Source organism: Abrus precatorius, unplaced genomic scaffold (genome assembly GCF_003935025.1).
Source record: "Abrus precatorius isolate BTA unplaced genomic scaffold, Abrus_2018 Scaffold8, whole genome shotgun sequence".
In the NCBI taxonomy this organism is placed as follows: Eukaryota; Viridiplantae; Streptophyta; class Magnoliopsida; order Fabales; family Fabaceae; genus Abrus; species Abrus precatorius.
Window position 1 is genome coordinate 38,677,861 of NW_020874428.1, and position 20,606 is coordinate 38,698,466.

Below are 20,606 nucleotides of genomic sequence, written 5' to 3' on the forward strand. Positions count from 1 at the left end.
ATTTTTTATTCAAAAAATTGAAGAATAATGCATAATTTTAGTCTCTAAAATTATTGAGCATTTGCTAATCTAGTTTTTGAAATTATAAAAAAAGTTAAAATTATTAGAACTTGATCCGTTTTAGTTTTTAGAATTTTGAAATCAATAATTTTAAAATAATTTGTTTAAATATGTTGAACGTATCATAGTGTGGACACATTCTTAAATTTTAAAAGTAATTTATTTAAATAATAATATTTTATCATTTTAATTTACAATAATATGTCAACTAATTTTTTTCTACTAATATAAAAATTAATTAACATATTATAATACTAATTATTTAAAAATTAAAAATAACATACCTTTTAAAAACTTGAAATTTTTGGTGCTTCCTCATTCCTTGGTCAAGTGAGTTCCCTCTTCCCTCTTGTGAAGGAAGAGAGGAGTAACACTGCATGCATAATTGCATATCATGTGTCACATCAAATGTCACGTGAAAGAAGAATGACATTTATGAAGGAAGAGAGAGACTGTCTGCGCAACTTCATCACACAACTCAAAATCCAGCGTCTACTCTACTCTGTTTATGATATTGTGATAATAACAAAACAAGAAAATATGCAAAGGCAAGGTGACACTGTGTTCCTTGAGGATTGGCTGAAGCGCAGGTCTGGTGCCGACCCTAACAAACCCCCCCCACCCAACGCCAGAGCCATCGTTCAGGCATGGGCCGACCTCCGAGCCTCCCTCCAATCCTCTTCCTTCGCTCAACAGCACCTCTACCATCTCAACACCTTAGTCAATTCCCAAGCCTCTCTCCATGTTGCCGAACCCCAGGCTCGCCTTCTCCTCGCCATTCTCCAATCTCCCAACCTCTCTCTCCCACGCCACTCCTTTCCTCTATTCTTCAGACTCCTTTACGTTTGGGCGCGAAAAGCCGCAAACCCTAACCCTGCCGTTATCGATTCCGCGGTTGAGGTTCTCTCTCGTGTCATTTTCTCTTCTCAGTTGGATTATTGCACTCCGATGTTTTTCTCTGAAGCGATTCTACTTTTGGGTGCGTTTTCTTTTGTGCATTCTTTGTCTGAAAGAACTAAGACGCTGTGTTTGGACATGTTATGTAAAGTGTTGATAGATAGGGGTGAGATATTAGGTTCCTTTGTGCCTGATGTGCTGGCTGGGATTGGGTATGCTTTATCGTCTTCTGTGGATGTTCATTGTGTGAAATTATTGGGTTCTATGTTTGGGATTTGGGGTAAGGTAAATGGGCCTCGAGGTAGTGTTGTTGATGGGCTCATGGTTCTTTATCTGATTGAGTGGGTTGTGTTGAACTTGATTAAATTTGGTTATTTGGATAAGATACGCGTTTTTGTTGAAGAAGGTTTTCGGGATTCTGAGGGGCGTGCTTTGTTTGCTGTTTTCATGGCTGCGGTTGGAGCTTTGAGAGCTGCTGATAGGTCTGCGATGAGTGGTGTGAAATTGGATGTTTTAGCGGGAATGAGGGCTTCTGCTGTTGCTTGGATTGAGGGTTTTGTTAGTGGTTTGGTTTCTAGGACGTTGAGGTTTAATAACTTGGCCAGTGATCCTGAAGACAGGCTTTTGCTTCGGTGTGTCTCGTTGGGATTGGCTCGAACTGGATCATTCTCGGGCCATTCCTCCTTGTTTGTTTGTCTTGCTTTGGCATTGACGAGTGAAATATTGCCATTGACACGTCTTTATGAATCGGAAAATGAAAATTCAGGTAGTTCGAGTGGACTGGAGGTTAATGAGATCAAAGAACATCTGGATAGTATCTCGTTCAAGGAAGCAGGAGCCATAACGGGGGTTTTCTGCAATCAATATGTTTTAGCTGATGAAGAAAATAAGGCTATGGTGGAGAATCTTATATGGGAATACTGTCGGGGTATCTACTTTAGACACAGGCAAGTGGCCATGATTCTTAAAGGCAAGGGGGATGAGATGCTTGAGGGTCTGGAAAAAATTGCAGAATCTGCTTTCCTTATGGTCGTGGTCTTTGCCTTAGCTGTAACAAAGCACAAGTTAAACCCCAAATTTTCTCAAGAAGTACAGATGGAAGTCTCGCTGAAGATACTTGTTTCATTTTCTTGCGTGGAATATTTTCGCCATGTCCGCTTGCCAGAGTATATCGAAACCATTCGCAAGGTGGTTGCAGGTGTTAAGAATGAGCATGCTTGTTCTTGTTTTGTGAACTCCATGCCCTCTTATGTTGACTTGACAAATGGCCCAGGTATGACTTGTGTAGTTACATTTTAATGTGAACTGATCATTTGTCATTTTATTATTTTTTGCATTTTGTAAGATTCCGTTGTCTTCTAGACCAGAAAACCAAATACTTATGGTCCAAGGATGAAGTGCAAACAGCTCGCATTTTGTTTTATCTGCGGGTCATTCCGACTTTCATTGAATGTTTGCCCAGGCCTGTGTTCCGTGACATGGTAGTTCCAACTATGTTCTTGTATCCTCTATGAAATAAGTACACATTTGGTTTCGCTTTGATTTTTGTGCACAATAGTTGCAGCCAAATGTTTTATCTAGAGTATTTTATTTATAATCTATTATGGACACTAGATATGCTAATCCAAACATGCATTAAATAACCTGGCCACATTATCGTGCAAAGAAAACATTCTTCCTTATTTAAAATAAAACTAGATATATGGAGCACCCAAATGGAAAAGTAGCTCGAGCCTCTCATTCTGTGTTCATGGCATTTATGACTATGGGGAAGGAATCTGAAAAGAATGATAAAGTTTCATTGAAGGAGCAGCTTGTTTTCCATTACATACAAAGATCCTTATTGGTACTTGATTATACTAAAAATCTTAATCCTAAATGACTGCACCTGATAATTATTAATGCATTTTCATATTATCGTGTGATATGAATATAGAGATATCCTGGCATTACTCCCTTCGAGGGTATGGCTTCTGGGGTTGTAGGAATGGTCCAACATCTTCCTGCTGGAAGCCCTGCTATTTTTTACTGCATTCACAGTCTTGTTGAAAAAGCCAATCAGCTCTGTTCTGAAGTATTTGCTCATGAGGCTGATGCATGGAAGAAGCGGCAAGGAGAACCAGAACCAAGCAAGAAATTAATGGACTTGCTCTTACGCTTAGTTTTCCTTGTTGATATACAAGTAAGCTGTTAATTAATTATGATTAACTTTTTTTTTTTATATTATTTTTCCATTTCATTTAAAGCTAAGAAATCTAAACCTTCCAAGACCCAAAGATGGTACATGCTTATAAGTTGGGCAGCCTGTTAAAAAGTAATTCATTTAATGTTTAAGGATTAAAATTGATATTTTGGAAATTGTATTATTCCAGATGCTAAATATTGTCTTCTTTGAACTTGATTATGCTAGCCTCTTTGAAGTTGAGCACTCTAGACCTTCCAAAACTCAGAGATGGTACATGCTTTTAAGTTGGGCAGCCTGTTAAAAAGCAATCCATTTAATGTTTAAGGCTTAAAATTGATATTTTTGGAAATCATATTATTCCAGATTCATGAAGTATTGTCTTCTTAAACTTGATTATGCAAGCCTCTTTTATTACTTTAGGTCTTGCCCGATTTGATGAAACTATTGGCACAGCTGATCACTAAGTTTCCACAAGATGCTCAGAACATTGTTCTCAATGAGTTATATTCACAAGTGGCTGATTCTGATGATGTTGTCCGCAAACCCACATTGGTTTCATGGCTGCAGTCATTATCTTACCTTTGCACAAAGACTACAAATCAAAATGCAGCTTACCACAAAAGTGAAAGTGAAGACAATCTGACTTTGGCTGGTATTGCAGAACCATTAAACAGTGGAAGAGCAACTGCACGACTCTAAGAGATTCAGGTCTCTCTCTCTTGTGGGGTACTCCAGTTGTTTTTGACATTATTTTTTATCTAATAAAGTCTATAGTTATGTTAGATCTTACTAATGGATCTTGTTACTGTATGTCATATATGCTGAGTCAATTTTTCATGTCATTTGCTGCAGTTAGCTTTTCTAGTATTCTGGTTTGATACACTATTGTGATTGTGCCTGTTCTCAGGTTTCTCAATCGACTTTTCATATCATACTTGAGGAAGGATTTTATCAGCCTCTACAGCTGTTCATTCTCATCCTCCATAGCTTCCCAACCAAGACCTGTATTCAATTCAGCCTCCAGAGCCGTGAGGACTAATGTTGCTTACCAGAGTTCCTGATTCAGGTCCATTTCAATTTTCCATTTGATTTCCTTTTTCTATTCATGTTTGTGATTCAACCTTATGAAGTTCTGTTCTTTCTGATTCAACTTTGCTTGAAATATTTAATGAAGTTTTGAACCTTCTGTTGTTGTAGTTTTTCTGTGATTTCAATGACAATATGATGAGGATGTGGTTGGTTCATTTTGAATGTTTAATTGGCAACTATAAACAATACACTGAAAATATATCGATCATGGGTTTGGTTAAGGGAATGTGATATGCGTGTTCTCCCTTGAGTCCTAAGTATTTATAATATATATTTCTTAAGTCAAATAGAAATGCTTCTTTGTTGGGTTTAGAACAATATAATAACTTTCATTTTCTACCTCTATCTGTACGAACTGCCTTCAGCCTTTTTAAATATGACATGGATTATAACTAGATGATGTTGTGGGTTGGTATTTGAAAATGCTGCCAGTTCTTTTTTATGCTTATAAATAATAATCCATTCCTAAACCTGGAATAGTAATCCAAAATAGCTCAAGATTGCGACAAATCATAAAGTAAGGATCGATTGTTGTTAAAATATTAACTGAACATTCATTTAAAATGAATTAAATAAACCTAAGTATTTGTTATATTTTTTTATGCAGATGTCTGTAGCAATTAAAAGAAGATTTTGTATGCTACTGATGCAAAGAATCAGCATTATATTCAGGATTTCCTTTACTGAACCTTGAATCCTGTTGAAGCTGAAGCTGAAAGTGAAACCTGATTACTCCCAAAAGTGAAGCAGAAAGTGGAGCCTGATTACACCCAAAAGCCTTCTGTGATGACGAGATAGCGACTAATCCTTCCCCATGATATGGCCATATGAACTGTCATAGTTGTAGCGGTGTGGTGCTCTTCTTTTCTTGTAAACTGGATGGATAATCAGAGGATATTCTCACTGGTCTTTCCAGTAAACAGTGCTCTTCTCATCTTCCTGTTCACCTCTTTCAAGAAGAGCTTTTCTGTTGAACTTGCCTTAAATGGATGTGGTGCTGCAATTGTATTTTGTATGATTGGAGCCTCTGCTGTATAAATTAGTTGTTAAGTCTTTCTGAATACTTGGTGATGTGAAACAATTCTGATTCAAAATGACTTAATTGCTGTGTCCAATTTTGGTGTTATATGATTATGAAATCATCCTTAATTGAATTCTTCTATTGTTCTGCAAAGTCCCCCATCCCCTGTATCCCTACATCTGTTTGTGTTGCATGAATGGAGCAAGAGAGTAAAGATATGATGCAGACATTATTGAATCCTATTGGTACAAACTTTATAACTAACCGTTTGAAGTTGATATAGATTTTTTGGTGTCACGTCTTGCACAATTGATGATTACTCGATCGTTGATCTGTCACTAATGCCAACAGAGGCGTATGGCAGAATTATTCTATTGGCTATGATGTTCAAGGATTTTTGTTGTTTTTCTTTGTGGTCGACGTTCAAAGAAGTTTTTAGTTAAAATGTGTGACTTTGCATTTGAGCTGTACATACGTTGTTCTGCGTGTTTTTCATTTAAAAGATTTTCAATTTTTATTATCTAAAGGAATTTTTTAAATATGAAGAAAATGAATTTTCTTCTTTCAAACAAGAAATTTTAGAACTGGAGAAAATTTAATGCAAGCAATTGGTCTCATTTTTCCCATTCCAAGACTAACAAACCACCAACTTCCATGACAATGACAGATCTTGACTTAAAATTTTGGGAGAGTCATTAGATATTGACTAAAATTATTCTATTAAAATTCATATATAAAATTTTATCAAAACTTCTAAAATAACATGTTAGCAATAATAAACAAATATATAAAAATAGTAAAAAAAAAAAAAAAAACTTGATGTAGAATGGTTAACATTGAGAGTGCTTAAAATTATAAGCAGTAAAAAAATTGACCACGGTCCTTCGCGGCCCCAAAAAGTTCTGCCACTGTTCTTTGAAAACATAATGGAGATTGTCTATCATCATTGCTGTTACCATAAGCATGATAACGAGATAAGTCAACCCTTATTGGCACCAAGTTAATCATTTAATTATATTTTTCGTAAGTGTCCTTCTTAATGTAAAATAAACACTAATTTAGTGTCTAAATTAATGTTCAAAGATATTGTTTCACGATAAACTTTTCATGGACATGATTGAACATTATATTACCCCCAATAACTTATGAAAGAACATCTAAAATGGTCCCTGAAAATATTTATAGACCCAATTTAGTCCTTGAAGAAAACAAAGTTATCGAATAATCCTTTATTTTTTTTCATGGGACAGGTTAGTCCTTTTTATTAAAATACACTTGTTTAAATTAATAAATTTTCTGTTATATATAATACAATAGGTTTTTAGAAACTTTTTTTAAGCCAAATTTATCTCTAAAAATTAGCTCTAATATTTAGAAATATGTAAATTGACTCTAAAAATTATTTTTAGAAACTAGTAAACTAATTTAGTTAAACAAAAAAGCTTTTAAAAATTATTTTATGAGATAAAAATTACATGTGCCACCTTAACTAATCAATAGCTTATAGAAGCAATTTTGTTAAGTTAAACATAGATCTTTTAATAGTTTCTCTAAAAAGTTTAATAAATTAGGAACCGTTTAGTGACTTTTATTTTTTTTTTAAAAAAAACTAAATTTTGTCTAAAAATTTTTAAGGACTAATTTGATTGCTTACTTTAAACTTCCTGTATTTTTTTTAATTGATGTTAAAGATGAATAGAATCTTGTGATTCCAAAAGTGTTGTGGAGTTTAGAGTTGAAAAATAAGAGAAGGGAAAATTAAATATATTTTCATAAATATATTTATAAATTAAGAAATTCATTATTAAAAAAACAATAAGAGTAGTTTATAAAAAATAGTTGGATCAAAGAAAAGAGTGTAGGTGAAAAAAAAGCAATAACACTTAATAATTTATATTGGTTCACTTAAAAATATGTTTATGTCCAATCCTTAACAATAAGTAAGATTTTTACTATTTAACTCAAGTTATAGAGGATATTTAATATACTCAAGTATAGCACAAGTCTTTTTAACTCAAGTTATAGAGGATATTTAATTATAAGTATTCTTTACACAAATGTCTTTTTAAGTAAAACTATTTTTTCAAGGATTACTTAAACCTTTTCAACCTTTCTATACACTTAGAAATGTTGAGTTTTTTTTTTACATTGAAGATAAAGAAGACTTTGATTATTTAATAATACGAAATTCACTTATATCGGTATTTTAGTTTGCATGGATGCTTATCTTCATTACATAGTTTAACAATGATAAGATTATGTTAGACACAATCATATATCTATTAAACAAAAAATATTTTTTTTTTTATGAACATGTATCTTTTATTGTGTCAAAATTAATTTTTTTCTTTTTTCTTTTTGCTTTTTTGTGCAAATGTAAAAAATAAGTAAAATAATATTATTGCCTCATTTAAATAAGTATAATTTTTTTTAACATTAGTTCTCTTTTAACTAGAGCATGTTTGTTTATTATTTTTTTAAATAAATTTCTCTTTTTAAAAACTATAAATACATGTATTTTTAGTTTTTAAAAAGAGAAAACTCTTTTACAAATAGTAAACAAACATAACCTTAAAGTTGTGTTTAGTTTTTAAAAAGAGAAAATTCTTTTATAAATAGTAAATAAACATAACCTTAGAGTTGTGTAACTTTAAAATAATGGTTGTTGAATTTTTTTTAACGGATTGTCAATTTTTAAAAATTATATATTATTTTTCAATCATCTTACAAATAATATTTTATATTGAAATACCTGAACAAATATATTAAATACATTATTAAAATCATCTAAGATTTAATTAATTTTTAGTCATTAAAACTAGTTTAGACCTTCAATCATTGATGGATTTATTTTTACTTTAATAGGTAACATATATTTTGTTCCATAAAAGTAAAGATACTGTTGTACATTATTTGACATATATATCTCAAACTGTTTACTAATTTATCTTTCACTCATTAGAGTTTTGAAACATGAAGATTTACTTGTGTATACACAAAATTAAGAGACTAATTCAAATTCTTAGGATGTGTTTATTATCATTTTTATTTAAGTTTTTCCCCCTCATATAATCATATTATTAATATGGATATTTAATATAAAAAATTAATAAAAGTGGTAATAGGCACATAAGAGTGATAATAAACTCTCAAATCCTTTAAGCTTAACTGTTGCAATTTTGCTAATCTTTTGTACAAATTTATTAATATTAAAACTTATTCGTAAGTTTCTTTGGACTTGTTTAGCCCGTTGATAATAATAATAATAATAATAATAATAATAATAATAATAATAATAATAATAATAATAAATAAATAAATAAATAAATTATTTTACACTGTATATTTCATTATGTTATAAGCATGGACCACCTTATTTGAAGGACTTTAATTTTGCTAGTTAAAGTCCAACCCAATAAATAATTTTTTAAAATATTGATGAATATCACATCATATCTTATATATTGAAATATAAAGGAATAATTCATGAAGTTTTCCTTAATTTCAAATCTGAAAGATTATAATAACAAATACCGAAAAGTATAATCTAATAATATACTTGAACATCGCACTTTTTTCTATAAATATTTTTTTACACTTTGTCATAATATAATATAAGGACCATTTTGATAAATAAGATAAGATAAAAAAGGTATAAAGACAATATAAGAGAATGATTAATTTTTATCTTATTCTATGTTTAATGAACATCATGCTAATAACACAAATAATATTATATTACTCTTTTTAATGTTTGAAATAAATAAAAAATAATAGAACAAAATATAAATTATATTTAAATGACAACATTATTTTTTTATATAAAATAATATTTTTTTAAAATAAATTTTATTTAATTTTTTTACTTTTAAAAATATATATATATTAAAAATAAAAAAATTATGTACATATAATATTAAAATATTAAACTATGATAAGTTTATTCAGTTTTTTACAATAAAAATTTATTTTTAAGTAAGAAATTGTAATTAGAACAAAAAATTATAAAAGTTTAAAATATATTTTATAAAAAGATTAAAATATTATTTTTACAAATTTTAAATATACTTTTCTGAAAAAATTATAATTATAAAAAATACTCTTTTAAAAATAATTATAAAAAAGTATAAATTATAAGCAATAATGTAATGAAAAAAAAAAAGTCATAATATCCACTCATAATCATTTTTAATATAAGAATTTAAGTGTATGATATTGAGATATGCTGTACAATAATGAACAAATATAAAAAATAAAATAAGATGATTCCGATCACGCAAGAAGTCTTTAAGAGTATCAAACTTAGAACATTTGTTTTAGCATCTTTCGTAAATATGAAAGAACTGAATTGAAGTATAGAAATTTTAGAAGATCATTTTAGTGTACTGTGTATGTTTTTAATAAAAGATTATTTGTTTAGAACATGATTACCATCATTTACTTATATTAAGGGTTATGGGAAGGCCTTGAGAATCAAATAGCGTAGAACACTGATGAAAGCAACCCCAAAAGCCTTTCTTAGTGCATTCTCTTTGCCCATATCAGATGCATCCTACACACCAATCTCCATTTTTCAACTGTCACTAACAGTTTTGACGTTATATTTCACTTTTTGTTGGTACCCAATGCCATCATTTTCTTCATTATTCATTCTCCAAAGCTATTTTGTCTCGTGAATGCATCAACGTTGGACTTCTTTTCTGCTTGAAAACTTCAATTGGGAGATGCTCTATTTTACCCTCCATCCTCTTTTTTATTATTCTTTTCCCAAATATGTATACAATTCCCTTTAATTTTAAGTCCTCATTAGATTAAAAATCATTTAAATTTTCACATTTTAACACATTTCTCTTCAAACATTATATTAATTTATGATAATTTCTAACGTGCCTTCTAAATCATCAAGACATTCCATATCTTTTCACCCATGAAACAATGGTGTTAGTGATTTATTTAGAAAAAATATATAAATATCTTGTAATATCTAAAATAATAGAGAAATTATAACTATCAATTTAACGAGAATATATAATGTATAGCAAATACCTCAATTTATTTCCATTTATTTATTGCTGTTAACTTAATGATTTATTTTTATTTATTTAAATCTAACTTGACTAAAAAGTTCACTTAACAATTTTTTGCCAAGATTTGAAGGTTTGTTTTTATTCTAATTATGTAGAATGATAACAAAAGCCGGGGGAAAAGTCAACAATGGAAGCTTTTACGTAATAAATTGTTTATGGAACTATTTAACAAAGTTAAGGCATTAGTTGTTGAAATGAAAGGTTAAATAGTATATCATCAAAATCACCAAACACGTTTCTACATGCATTAAGTTAGTTCTTATTATAAACTAGCTTTATTTATTTTTTCAAAGTATAACAAAATGTTTCACAAATATTTAGAAATATACTCTGAAACACACTTTTAATTTTCAATTAAAATTTATTTAAACTATAAAAGTACATTTTAATAATTTTTTTTGTAATTTTTAATAAATTTTAACTAATAATTAAAATGTGTTAAATAGTGTATGTTGGTTTTTTTTTCTCCCACTAAAACAATTCTGACACAAGGTTCATCTCACATTTTGCAAGGTTTAATTTAATTGGTTCATTGCATGCATGTCCCACAATTTTAAAGGAAGCGAAATCAAAGAACTTTGAATGGTTTGGTCCAAAAGGATAGGGAAAAAGAAGATAGGATTTGAGGGGGTCGAAGAAAAGCACAAAATTTGAAAGGAAAAACAAAGAAAAAGGGAAGAGATTAATATGCTAATTGATCCCTTTTGGATGCACAATTCGGCGCCGTTTGCTTAGCGTAATTGGAGGCCCATTTTGGTATAACCCTCAAAATGGCGCCATTCACGCCTCTTCTTTTGATGACAGTTTTGACAAAAAGATAACAATAAACGAATGAGGAATATTAGGAACTTTGAGCCAACTTTTCCAAACTGTTTCCCCAAACAGGGTTTTAGGGCCTCCAATTTTAGTCCTTTGAGGACACACATGCCTATGTGATGAATGATGATGTTTCATAAGTTATTCACATGAGCAACACAATCACACACTGCTTTCATGCTCCTACAATCTCATGTCCTCTTTTCACGCTTATGCCCTCCTTTTCTATTTCTTCTTAATATTTTTTTTCTTTGATTTTATAATGTAAGTGTTATATGAAAATTAAAATTCACTTGTTAAATGTGTATATTAAGTTAAAGGAATATGGATTGCAGATGAAAAATGACGTAATTGGTACATTGGGAGAAAATGCATCATTCAATCTGTATCTAATGCTGATTTATTCAAATATAAAATACCAATAATTTATATTTGATTATATTAACTGCACCCTTTTTTTTAATTGCACTGAAAATGGTAGATATTTAACCAGTCACGTTTTCACTATTTTGTGCATTTATAACATGATAACAAATCACGAGAGCAAAATTAAATGACTGATTTTCCTTATTTCATACGTTTAAAAGGAAGAAACCAACACGGAAAAGAAAATGATATACCTTTAAATTCACGAAATATTGATTCTATTTCCAGTAAAAAGTGTCATCATAACTTGCAAAAATAGAGATTAATAACCACTGAACTACAATAAAGCAAGACGAAATTGGTGGCAATGCATAATAGAAATGGTTTGAAAACCGGTTTAAAACTTTAACGTTGGAATAATGCTTAAGATTTATTTTTCATATAAAAATCTCCATGCAGGGACGTTTGAACATTGTCAAATTCTAAATTTTCAAATTCCCACTTGAATGGTTAAGGAAGTCTATAAAACAGTATATTATGTGCTTTTTCTCTATATGTTTTTTATATTTTTCTTGTTATGGTCCTTTAAAAGCCTTAATATACGGCAAGTGATTGACTCTGCTTTGCATATTATAAAAAGGGTAGCATAGAACTCAATTGCTTCAAGCAAATAGTGGCAGAGAAAGTAAAAGCAAAACACTTTGGTGCTTCTCCAAGGTAGTGAGCATGAGAACTTGCTTTTCCTTCTTGTTCATGCTCACATTGTTGTCGTTGGGAAATGTCCAATGCAACCCAAATTATAGAGAAGCATTGGCAAAATCATTGTTATTTTTTCAAGGCCAGAGGTCAGGAAGGCTTCCTACTGACCAACAAATCTCATGGAGATCCAGTTCTGGCCTTTTTGATGGTCGCTTAGCCAATGTAATAATCTTTTATTCTCATTATCTTCTCACATCTTGTTTTGTTCTGTTTGCTTCTTTTAATTCAACAAAATATTGGTGCATTCCAATCTTATATATCTTCTTGTGTTTGTTACTACTTGTAGGTTTTAGTAGTAAAATTCTAATTTGTGTTTCAATGTAGGGGTATCTCTTTGTTAGTTAATAACTCTTTTTTACTCTGCTTCGATGCTAGTTTTCTTGAATTCATTTTTTCTTTTTTGGTTGAGTCTTATTTTCTTGCATGTTTGGGGGGCATTTGTATTACCCAAATTTGTTTTTTATGATGTCAGATTGAATTTTGCAAAAAATAATATTGTTTGTTTTTTAAATTGAAGTTTGCTTGTAGAAGTACAATATGATCTATGTATGAAGATGAGAGTTATATATTAAAATTTACGATGATTTTTTTAAATATAAATGATTTTACCTAACTGCCAACAATGGTATATGACTTCGAGTGAATTTTGGTGGGCGTTATCCGATTGCTCTGTAGACTGTAGTGATTTAATCAGGAAAAGGACCGCTGTAAACATTAAGTCAGCGGCTTCAACGACGCCGAATATTGATAACTGCATTCACTCCTTTTTCAAACGATTGAAGTAACTCATTATTTTCACTATTTTATGTATGAAATTTTCAAATTAAAATTGCAAAAGCATTTTAGTTATTGAATTAAAATTATTTATGATAATATTATATGATAAATTCTCCAGTGCTCTGAAAAGTAAAAAAATATCCTATACTCTTATATCGTTAATTAATCATAACTATTAATTTTAGTAGTAAAATTAGTAATATATTTAAAAAATTCATAAATATTCTTTAATATCTTATTATAATTTAGAAAAAGTATTCAATGCTCTTTCAAGCTTAGGAATACCGTAACAAGCACTATATTATATTAGTTCATTTAACAACAATTGTCAAAATATTGTGTGCAAGTCATATGCATAGTTATCATTCTTATCAAACGATGTACTTAGAAAATAGTTAATAACAATTATCATAATAACAAATGTATTAATAATCTTTTCAAAAGTTCTTCATTAAAAATGGTTACATTACATACAATTGATTAATAAATGTACTTTGTTTGGCAGGTGGATTTAAGTGGAGGATACTACGATGCAGGAGACAATGTGAAATTCAATTTTCCAATGGCATTCACCACTACAATGCTATCATGGGGCACACTTGAATATGGCAAGAAAATGGGACCCCAAATCAAAGAAGCAAGGGCAGCAATTCGTTGGGCCACGGACTACCTCCTCAAGTGTGCCACATCCACACCTGGTAGGCTCTATGTTGGGGTTGGAGACCCAAATGTAGACCACAAATGTTGGGAGAGGCCAGAAGATATGGACACTGTTAGATCTGTGTATTGGGTCTCTCCCAATAGTCCTGGTTCAGATGTAGCTGCTGAAACTGCTGCTGCCCTTGCAGCTGCATCAATTGTTTTCAGAAGGGTTGATCCAACATACTCTAAGCTGTTGTTAAGGACTTCCCAACAGGTTTACCACTTTGCTTTGCAGTATCAAGGTTCTTATAGTGATTCACTTGGATCTGCAGCTTGCCCATTTTATTGCTCATATTCTGGTTTTAAGGTAAAATCATTTTCTTTTTAGTTGCTAGTGTTTAATGCCTATTTGTGGTTTTCAATCAATGTTGTTTGATTGGACATGCAATGTTGGGTGGAGGTAACTTTATTTGTTTTCTAGGATGAGCTATTGTGGGGAGCTGCATGGCTTTTCAGAGCAACAAATGCTGTCTACTACTATAATTTGGTGAAGTCATTAGGAGCCGATGATCAACCAGATATCTTCAGCTGGGACAACAAATATGCTGGTGCACATGTCCTTCTCTCAAGGGTACTATATTGGCTATTGTATCATCATTGATTGAAAAGTATGAAGAGTCAATTAGTTTGTTTGACTCTTGTTTGTTTCTATTGTTATTGTTAATTGTTGCTGCAGAGATCACTGCTGAATGGTGATAAGAATTTTGATCAATACAAGGAAGAAGCAGAAAATTTCATGTGCAAGATCCTGCCCAACTCTCCGTCTTCAAGTACACAATATACACAAGGTAAAGGCAACATTGCTACTTTGTTTCAAATAAGCAATGTCATACAAATGGATCAATCAGAGTCATGCATTACCAATATTCAAGAAAATTCCAACCTACTCATACATGCAAAAATGCAATTCTCAAGTGCTTTTGTGCTACCTTTGAATTTTGAAGTAATAGCATTATGTAATCCAATAGTTTTCTAAATAATGTCAAGAATGGAAAATAATGTCATGTAACTGTTAAATATTACCAAAAAAAAAAATTGCACCCTCGATCAATATGCTTTGAAGTACATTAAAAGTATATAAAAGGCACTATTTTATGTGTTACTTCTATTTATGGGCAGGGGGACTCATGTTCAAGCTTCCTGATAGTAATCTTCAATATGTGACATCTATAACATTCTTGCTTACAACATATTCAAAGTATATGTCAGCTACAAAACATACATTTAATTGCGGCAATGTCCTTGTAACTCCAAATACCTTAAGGAGTGTTGCCAAAAGACAGGTAAGTCTCATTATTTCAACCTAAGTAAGTTCAATATTCTCTTCTCTTTTCCCTATTTCATTGTTAACAGAACTCTCTGTAAAATTTCAGGTTGATTACATATTAGGAGAAAACCCATTAAAAATGTCTTACATGGTAGGTTATGGTCCGTATTTTCCTAAGAGGATTCACCACAGAGGATCTTCCTTGCCTTCAATAACAGTTCATCCACAAACCATAGGCTGTGATGGAGGATTCCAACCATTTTTCCATTCCATGAATCCTAATCCTAACATATTAATTGGAGCTGTAGTTGGAGGTCCAAACCAGAATGATGGATTTCCAGATGACCGTAGTGACTACAGCCATTCTGAACCTGCAACTTACATCAATGGTGCTATTGTTGGACCTTTGGCATACTTTGCTGGTATCCGTTAATGTCTGATTGACTTAAATTGGAAGGTTAAGTAGGACTTGGTTATCAAGTGTAGATATTACCTTATCTCCACCCAACCAAGGGATGTCTACCTACCCCAAAAATGGATGGTGGACTTTGAAGTTAGTGGTGTTTATTTTCAGTCCTTTGATACAAAAATGTAACTTGCAGCAATCATATTCCAATATATATTACTATGATTTACGCCACATGGTGCATCATAATACCTAAAGTTTTTGTCATCGCATATAACAGTTAGGCAGGCTCATCTGCATCCACCCCTCCCTGTCCCAACTTTTCTCCTTTTATTCTTTTCATAGTAATATAAAAAATGCTAAATTCAGATCCTTCAAAATACATGAGATATATTTTGAGGAACAATATGCAGAGTTGGTAACTGCTAGTGTGAAAAAAAAAAAAGATGAAGCACAAAGTTAACAACTTGTAAAGGGTAAATAAATAAAATTTTCTTGGATACAGAAATAAATGAACTTAAGAGAACTCACACTACTCACCAGCAATTGCTGGGAAAAAAATGCACCAAGCACAATCTAGATTCTCACATTCTCTTTTAGAATTATTCATTTTACTATTTTGAACCATCAATATTTTATTAAATCATTAAAATAAGTTATATTATAATTTATAATTAGCCTAAAACTTAGAATAATGTGTCTCCCAAGACAATATGCAAGCAACATTTTCAGTTCATTGGAATAACTTGCCAATGTTTCTCTTGGGAAAAAAATACAAGCTCAAAGAGTCTCATCTAAACACATTTTGACAGCTAGTATATATATATGTGTGTGTGTGTGTGTGTGTGTGTGGCTATAGTTTGGATAGCAACAAAGCTAGCTCCTCATCAGACACCTTAACTTCAACATAAGATCCTAAGGATGCAGCAAGTCTTGCAGCTAACTGATGTTTACACTGGAATACAAATGCATATTGTATATTTCAGAACTAAAAAATATGAATGTTTATAATCAATTGAAGATAATGAAACAAGCATATGGCCTTACACAAAGTTGTTCTCCTCTGCTAACAACATCATAGAAGAAAGAATAACAGGCACAAAAGTTTTCAGCAAAACACAGATATTGGTCTTTTCTTCGGGATTCCCCCATAACCTAAACAAGTGGAGAGTAAATACATAATCCAAAAACAAAAAAAGAATGATTTTGTAGGTTCTCAAAATTGTCATGCAAAGCCTAAAAAAATTATTTATTTTAAAAAATTCAAAATTCGTTTTTTTGGAGTAGCCATGTTTCTGAAAATTTAGATTTTGACCGAGCACAATGGCATTGTGTGATTCATATAGCGGACCTCACTTAGTGAGATAAGGCTTGATTGCTGTTTTGAAAAATTCAAAATTTGAAAATCATAGCCACTACATTTTTCATTTTGGCCAACTTGTAGCTCCTGTAAAACTATATATCTCACAGCTCTTTATTTTTACCACACCACCTCCCTTGACCCTCTGACCTCTCTATTTCATCAAATAACTCATCATATTTACCACTCTCTCTCTCAATGGCATTGAGTGATCTATATAGTCGACCTCACTTAGTGAGATAAGGCTTGATTGTTGTTGTAAAAAATTCAAAATTTGAAAATCATAGCCACTATATTTTTCATTTTGACCAACTTGTAGCTCTTATAAAACTATATATCTCACAGCTCTTATTTTTTACCACACCACCTCCCTTGACCCTTTGACCTCTCCATATTTCTCTCTATTTCATCAAATAACTCATCATATTTACCACTTTCTCTCTCTTCTCTAGTGTATACACCCAATGATAGAAGTGATAAAATCAATTATCTAACTAACTTAGGCTCCATTGGATTGGGCTAAAAATGTCTGTTTTTTATTTGAACAACAAAACTGAAGTATAAGCCCAACCTGAACTCAATAAAAAAAGTTCAGATGAGTTTGACAAAAGAATTCCATAATCAATTTAAAACTCTGTCTGTCTTTTTTTTTTACTTTCTAAATTTAAAAGTGCATTTGGATACACAACTTATTTAAGCAAGTTCTTTTTAAACGATGACCTGCCATAAATTTAACTATGAAACTTGTTATGATAAACTGAAAATAAGTTATAGCAAAAAACTTATTAAAATATGCTGCAAAAAGCTTATGGGAGTCGTAAGCTATTTCCATAAGCTAGGTTGACTGACCTAAATAGGGTTATTTTAAAACTAATTTTTAAAATAGAGAATTTGGTAAACGAAACATCAAAATGAGTAGTTTCAACTGTAAAATTGCAGGGAAAGGCTAAAACAAAAGGTGTTATACACCAGACACATTCACTTGTGGCGTCTTTTGCTTTAATTTTTCTGTCATTTTACTATTGAAACTATTCATTTTGGTATTTTGTTTATAAAATAACCCAATTTGGGTCAATCAGACCGATAAGCTAATTATAAGCTCTAAGAAGTCCTATGTTTTGGCGAGATTAATTGGGCCAGCCTGATTCATTTTGCTACCTCTACCTAACTCACAAGGTTTGAAAAAAAAAAGTGATTTTTGAAATTATGTATCCAATTTTTGAGCAAAATTTCCAGAGCTACTGAGTGGAAAGGAAAGCAAAGAGAGGTGTAAAGGTAAAACCTGAAAGATGAACCTTCCACTAGGGTGAGCAGAAATCTTGTTGACACCTCTTTGATCAACAATTCTAGTGGCTCCCTCAAAGTTCTTGGCAAATAGGAAATGCAAACTGGCATTGAAAACAATACAACTTCAATTGAACCACAAATTACGCTAATAAGATTTGAAAAGAACACAAAGGAATAATGGGAAGCAATTCACTTACGTCCATAGTTGATCATCATTCACTGTGACATGAAAATAAGAGGTTGTTGGATCAGCGTCAATATTCGGGTTATAGAAAGTTCTAGAAAGTAACTAAGTAAGTTAGTTAGCTACCTGTCCGTGTAGACTCAATTTCCTTCCATATTGCCTCTGCAACCAAACTGCATTCACTCATTTTATATTATTGATTACTGAAAATATAATAATATATCATTTTCAGTTTCTTGTATTAATCGATGAATAATGAAGACAAGAGAAGAAGATGGAGATGATGGAGGAGAAACCTTAATTGATTAATGATACAAGCAATTCAGAGACACGCTTTAACTTTACTTTCGTATCAGAGAAAAGGTAAACGAATGAAAGCACGGATATAAACATGGCCCAATTAGGTTCTACAAAAAATCTTCACCACGACCTTCTAAATTCTTCTTGGGCTTTCTCTTTCAAAATGAACTTCACACAAATTTCACCTCCTTTTTATTTTTTTACATCACCATAGTTTTCTTCTATAATTTTTTTTCTAAAATGTCTTTAACAAAAATTTAAATTATTAAATAAAAATAAAAAAATTCTGAAATTAAACAATTTCTAAACTTTATTTTTTAATTAAATTTTGGAATAACTTTTTTTTTAATACTTTTCATCTCTATTATATTGCGTGTTTTTTTTTCTCTCTCTCTCTCTACTGATCTAAGCAGCATTACTCTTCACATACCATCAATTATATCGAATATATTAGAGAAAGCTTAATACAATTACAAATAACGCAGCATTCACTTTGGCAAAGCCAGAGATTTTATACCTTAAGGGAAAGCAGCATTCACTCAGAATAACATCTGAAAAGAAGTAAAAAAGAAAAATTTTAAAATCTGCAAGTGACGCCAAAGATCCACAGCATAAGCAAGTTGAAAATTTTAAAATCAAACAAAAACCCAGAAAAGGCTATTTATTTCCCCAAACATGGGGTTAAAAATGAAGGTGAACTAGCACTAGAAGATCATAGAGAAAAAAAAGTCACATATAACATACCTGATGCATGTGCGGTTGTTGGGGACGAGATTTGATTTGATTCACAGGAGAAGTGAACAAAAGAAAGAGAGAAGAGGAAGAATCAATAGACGAAAGTGCCACCGGCACGAGGGACAGAGCGAGTACTCACAACCATAACTCAAACCGTGTAAGGCTTTTTAATTTAATTATTGCTTTTTTAAAAATAAAATACTAAATTTTATTTTTATTTTTTAAATTAATTTTCTGCCTGGGTAAGGTATATGGCTTATGTGGCACAGTTTCGTCATTACGCTCGCAAAATTCTTTTTTATTTTTTTATTTTTAAATTAGTATCACCAAAAAAAAACCTAAAAAATATAGGATTGTGTTAAGTGTAAAATAGGTACAAGTTTCGCCACTAAAATTGCAAAATTAACGGCAATGTATACACCTGTGGAGTGATCCTACAAATTTTGTCATTAAAACTGCTAAAACTTAAAGTGTATTATTTAAATGATGACGAAACTTGCCCAACTTTCTTTTGTCCAAATTTTTTGAAAGTTACATATGGGATAAATTTTGCATTTAAAAAATGGACGGAGGATTTTGAAAGAGTAGCATACATGGTTAGTTCCGTATAAGTTATTTTTAACATACTAATATATTTAATTTTTAAGTATGAAATTAATTACTATTATTAATTTAATTTAAATTAAATATATATTAAATAATATATTATTTCTTCAAGAAATAAGTAAATTTTTATTAGAATTTATTTGTAACAATCATAAAATTTATTTGTTTTTAGTAGAATTTATGAAAAAAAAGAAAGAATGAGATTTGAAGGAATGAATTTTAAAATAAATAAGAAAGTTATTCAAATAAAATGAGGATTAAGTTTTGAAGCATAAAAAAAAATCATTTTAAATTTAATTTTGGTTGTAATCATATTATTTTTAAATAAATTTTACGTTTTTTGGTTGATGAAAATGCTAGATAATATATAATTTTAAAAATATATTTGATGATAAAGATATTAATTATATAATAAGTGCATATCAACAACAACCGAATAGAACTGATATTGAGTAATATGTGGATGTCATTATTAGTGAAAGTTCATCAATTTTATCTTGAACTTAAATTTATAACTTTCACAACGCAATAATAAAATTCTTGTGAAATATGATTATTATGAAGATAAACTTAATATTTACAAATTATTTTAGTAATAAATTTATTTGTCAAGAATAAAATTTAAAAATTTGTTGCATTTAAAAAGTTTGGAAGGCAAAGTAAAAAGTCATTGTAAATGTGTTTGGTGATTGAGACAAATCA

General features: G+C 30.7%; 3 protein-coding genes across 7 annotated transcripts; 2 read left to right on the forward strand and 1 right to left on the reverse strand.

Moving 5' to 3' along the window:
- The first annotated feature begins 383 nt into the window (after positions 1 to 383).
- Positions 384 to 5,390, forward strand: LOC113846085. 3 transcript variants are annotated; one of them, XR_003501628.1, is made up of 7 exons: positions 384 to 2,230; positions 2,320 to 2,458; positions 2,656 to 2,803; positions 2,894 to 3,139; positions 3,563 to 3,850; positions 4,050 to 4,208; positions 4,839 to 5,390. XR_003501628.1 is itself a non-coding variant. In XM_027473954.1 (6 exons), exons 1-6 carry the CDS (start codon positions 601 to 603, stop codon positions 3,839 to 3,841), a joined length of 2,421 nt encoding a protein of 806 aa, XP_027329755.1. In that variant the 5' UTR covers positions 572 to 600; the 3' UTR covers positions 3,842 to 3,886. The 3 variants fall into 3 exon arrangements, 2 of the variants coding, with proteins under 2 accessions (XP_027329755.1, XP_027329754.1); XM_027473954.1 differs by lacking the exons at positions 4,050 to 4,208; positions 4,839 to 5,390 and having other exon boundaries at positions 572 to 2,239; positions 2,894 to 3,031; positions 3,062 to 3,139; positions 3,563 to 3,886; XM_027473953.1 differs by lacking the exons at positions 4,050 to 4,208; positions 4,839 to 5,390 and having other exon boundaries at positions 572 to 2,230; positions 3,563 to 3,886.
- Positions 5,391 to 12,247: 6,857 nt separating this feature from the next.
- On the forward strand, positions 12,248 to 15,478 carry LOC113847051 (endoglucanase 3-like). Its single transcript, XM_027475896.1, has 6 exons — positions 12,248 to 12,442; positions 13,563 to 14,066; positions 14,181 to 14,330; positions 14,436 to 14,547; positions 14,879 to 15,042; positions 15,133 to 15,478. The coding sequence occupies exons 1-6, from the start codon at positions 12,248 to 12,250 to the stop codon at positions 15,457 to 15,459; spliced, it is 1,452 nt and encodes a 483-aa protein (XP_027331697.1). The 3' UTR covers positions 15,460 to 15,478.
- An 807-nt stretch (positions 15,479 to 16,285) lies between these two features.
- LOC113848261 (zinc finger SWIM domain-containing protein 7) lies at positions 16,286 to 19,363 on the reverse strand. Of its 3 annotated transcripts, none has more exons than XM_027477708.1 (6): positions 19,308 to 19,363; positions 18,390 to 18,466; positions 18,277 to 18,298; positions 18,075 to 18,180; positions 16,480 to 16,587; positions 16,286 to 16,387 (listed from the first exon to the last, which is right to left on the reverse strand). In XM_027477708.1, the coding sequence occupies exons 2-6, from the start codon at positions 18,448 to 18,450 to the stop codon at positions 16,286 to 16,288; spliced, it is 399 nt and encodes a 132-aa protein (XP_027333509.1). In that variant the 5' UTR covers positions 18,451 to 18,466; positions 19,308 to 19,363. The 3 variants fall into 3 exon arrangements, with proteins under 3 accessions (XP_027333509.1, XP_027333510.1, XP_027333511.1); XM_027477709.1 differs by having other exon boundaries at positions 18,075 to 18,184; XM_027477710.1 differs by lacking the exon at positions 19,308 to 19,363 and having other exon boundaries at positions 18,075 to 18,184; positions 18,390 to 18,509.
- Positions 19,364 to 20,606: the final 1,243 nt, after the last annotated feature.